The sequence below is a fragment of the Elephantulus edwardii genome, unplaced genomic scaffold, assembly GCF_000299155.1.
Source record: "Elephantulus edwardii isolate Elephantulus edwardi_28Jun2011 unplaced genomic scaffold, EleEdw1.0 scaffold05848, whole genome shotgun sequence".
Lineage (NCBI taxonomy): Eukaryota > Metazoa > Chordata > Mammalia > Macroscelidea > Macroscelididae > Elephantulus > Elephantulus edwardii.
In genome coordinates, this window is record NW_006405598.1 from 1 (window position 1) to 1676 (window position 1676).

The 1676-nt window shown below is 40.6% G+C and overlaps 1 protein-coding gene across 1 annotated transcript; it reads right to left on the bottom strand.

The window, feature by feature from the left end:
• Nucleotides 1–5: 5 nt before the first annotated feature.
• LOC102850037 (stromal cell-derived factor 2-like) lies at nucleotides 6–1671 on the bottom strand (the record flags this gene model as incomplete). The annotated part of the gene is made up of 2 exons (XM_006903550.1): nucleotides 6–107; nucleotides 1498–1671. Coding segments are annotated over 2 exons (276 nt in total), but the record flags the coding sequence as incomplete, so codon positions are not given.
• Between the last annotated feature and the right edge of the window lie 5 nt (nucleotides 1672–1676).

Sequence of the window (1676 nt, forward strand, 5' to 3'; positions counted from 1 at the left end):
TGTTTGAACCGCACCTCACCATCCCTTACCCAGTAGGGTCCATTACACAGCACTGTCCAGTCATCCAGATAATCACCCTCACCTTCTTCTCCAAATGCACTGACTTCCTGGAAGACAGACAATGACAGTATTAGCATGAGCTGACACACAAGCCTGCAAAGGAGGAAAGGGCAATATGAAGAAAAACAAGGCTTCTCCAAAAGTGAAAAATGAGAGGCTGTCCAGTGTTGCTTAAAAACATCAAAAACCTGTAAAGATGGGGACCATACTCTCAGAGGACATCTAGGTCAACTGACATAACCTAGCTCCAAAGACCATATTTGGTAAACAGCAATTTGAAGTCTTAAAAGCTTATAAACGGCTCATCTTTCTTTTCTGGAGCAATTGGTGGATTCAAACCAGGTACTTCTGGGTTGACAGGACAACTCCTTAACACTGAGACACCAGAGAGCGCCCTTGTAATGGATTAGGGAAAGGAAAATCAACCTTAAATGAATGGCTGGTTGGACATTATGTGCACTGCAATTAACAATTTGAAACAAAACATGCCTAACTGACCAAACAGGGAAGGGAAAGAGGAGAGAGTGAAATAAAAAATAGAATACAGGAAAGTTTGCCCACAGATAGAAACTATTACTATTAGGCAGGGATGGGAGTGGAGGAGGAGGGAGCATAGATTAGCAAACCGGTAGGTAAGTTGAAGGGGAAAAAGAGTACAGGGAGGTTTCAACAGGACATTGTAATTAATGACAATATATAACTGTAATTATTGTTATAAAATGAAACATATGAGTGACTGAATTAAAACCAACTTTAAGAAAAACAGAAATTAACAAGTTGATCTTGTTGTTGTTGTTGTTATGTGCCGTCGAGTCACCTGCGACTCATAGTCAAAGTTGATCTTAGGTGATAATAACTTAATAATGGGTCATTAATTGCAATAAATGTACCATGGCAGTGTAAAATGCTCATAAAAGGGAAACCACACAGATAGAAGTGATGATGGGGGAAGTCTTTAAGCAGTTCATTGAGGGGTCCACATCCTCTGGAAGCTTAAGGTTAAAAAAAAAAAGACACAATGCCTAGTTTATTTTTCTAATACAGAGTTTCCCAAAGGACAGCCTATAGATTAGTTCTTTAAGATGGTTAGTGGGGGGTGGGAGGAAAAGATGGTTAGTCAGGCTTATTAAAAATAAATAACTTATAATATACTTGGAAAACACTCAGTTTCTCTTCTGCAGGCTTTATCAGAATGTATTATATGCTTAGGTATAATTACTGTCTTTCCTCCCCATTTCTTGAATTGGACTAGATATAAAGTCTCCATTTTGGCCAGAAATAATTATCTTTTTACTTAATAGACACAGCTAGTTCTCTAGTCTGCAGAAAAGAGAACACCTACGCCTGAAAACGAAAGGGCTAAGAATCAGGAGGTCAGATAACCGGAAGTCAAACAACCACCCAAATGAGTCACGGAGAGCAGCAATGCCACTTCACCTGGTTACCAGACAGAGGGGAGGTGAAATGGTGGCTGTGCAAGTTTCTTCCAGTGTTGACATGTGTCAGCCGGATAGGTTGGCCACATTTGACAGGAGTTCCCCTCTCGCATACTGTAGCAGTCTTCCCCCGTATCCTCCAGTAACTGTTGCTGTCATCCACAGAGGTTACACCTGTCA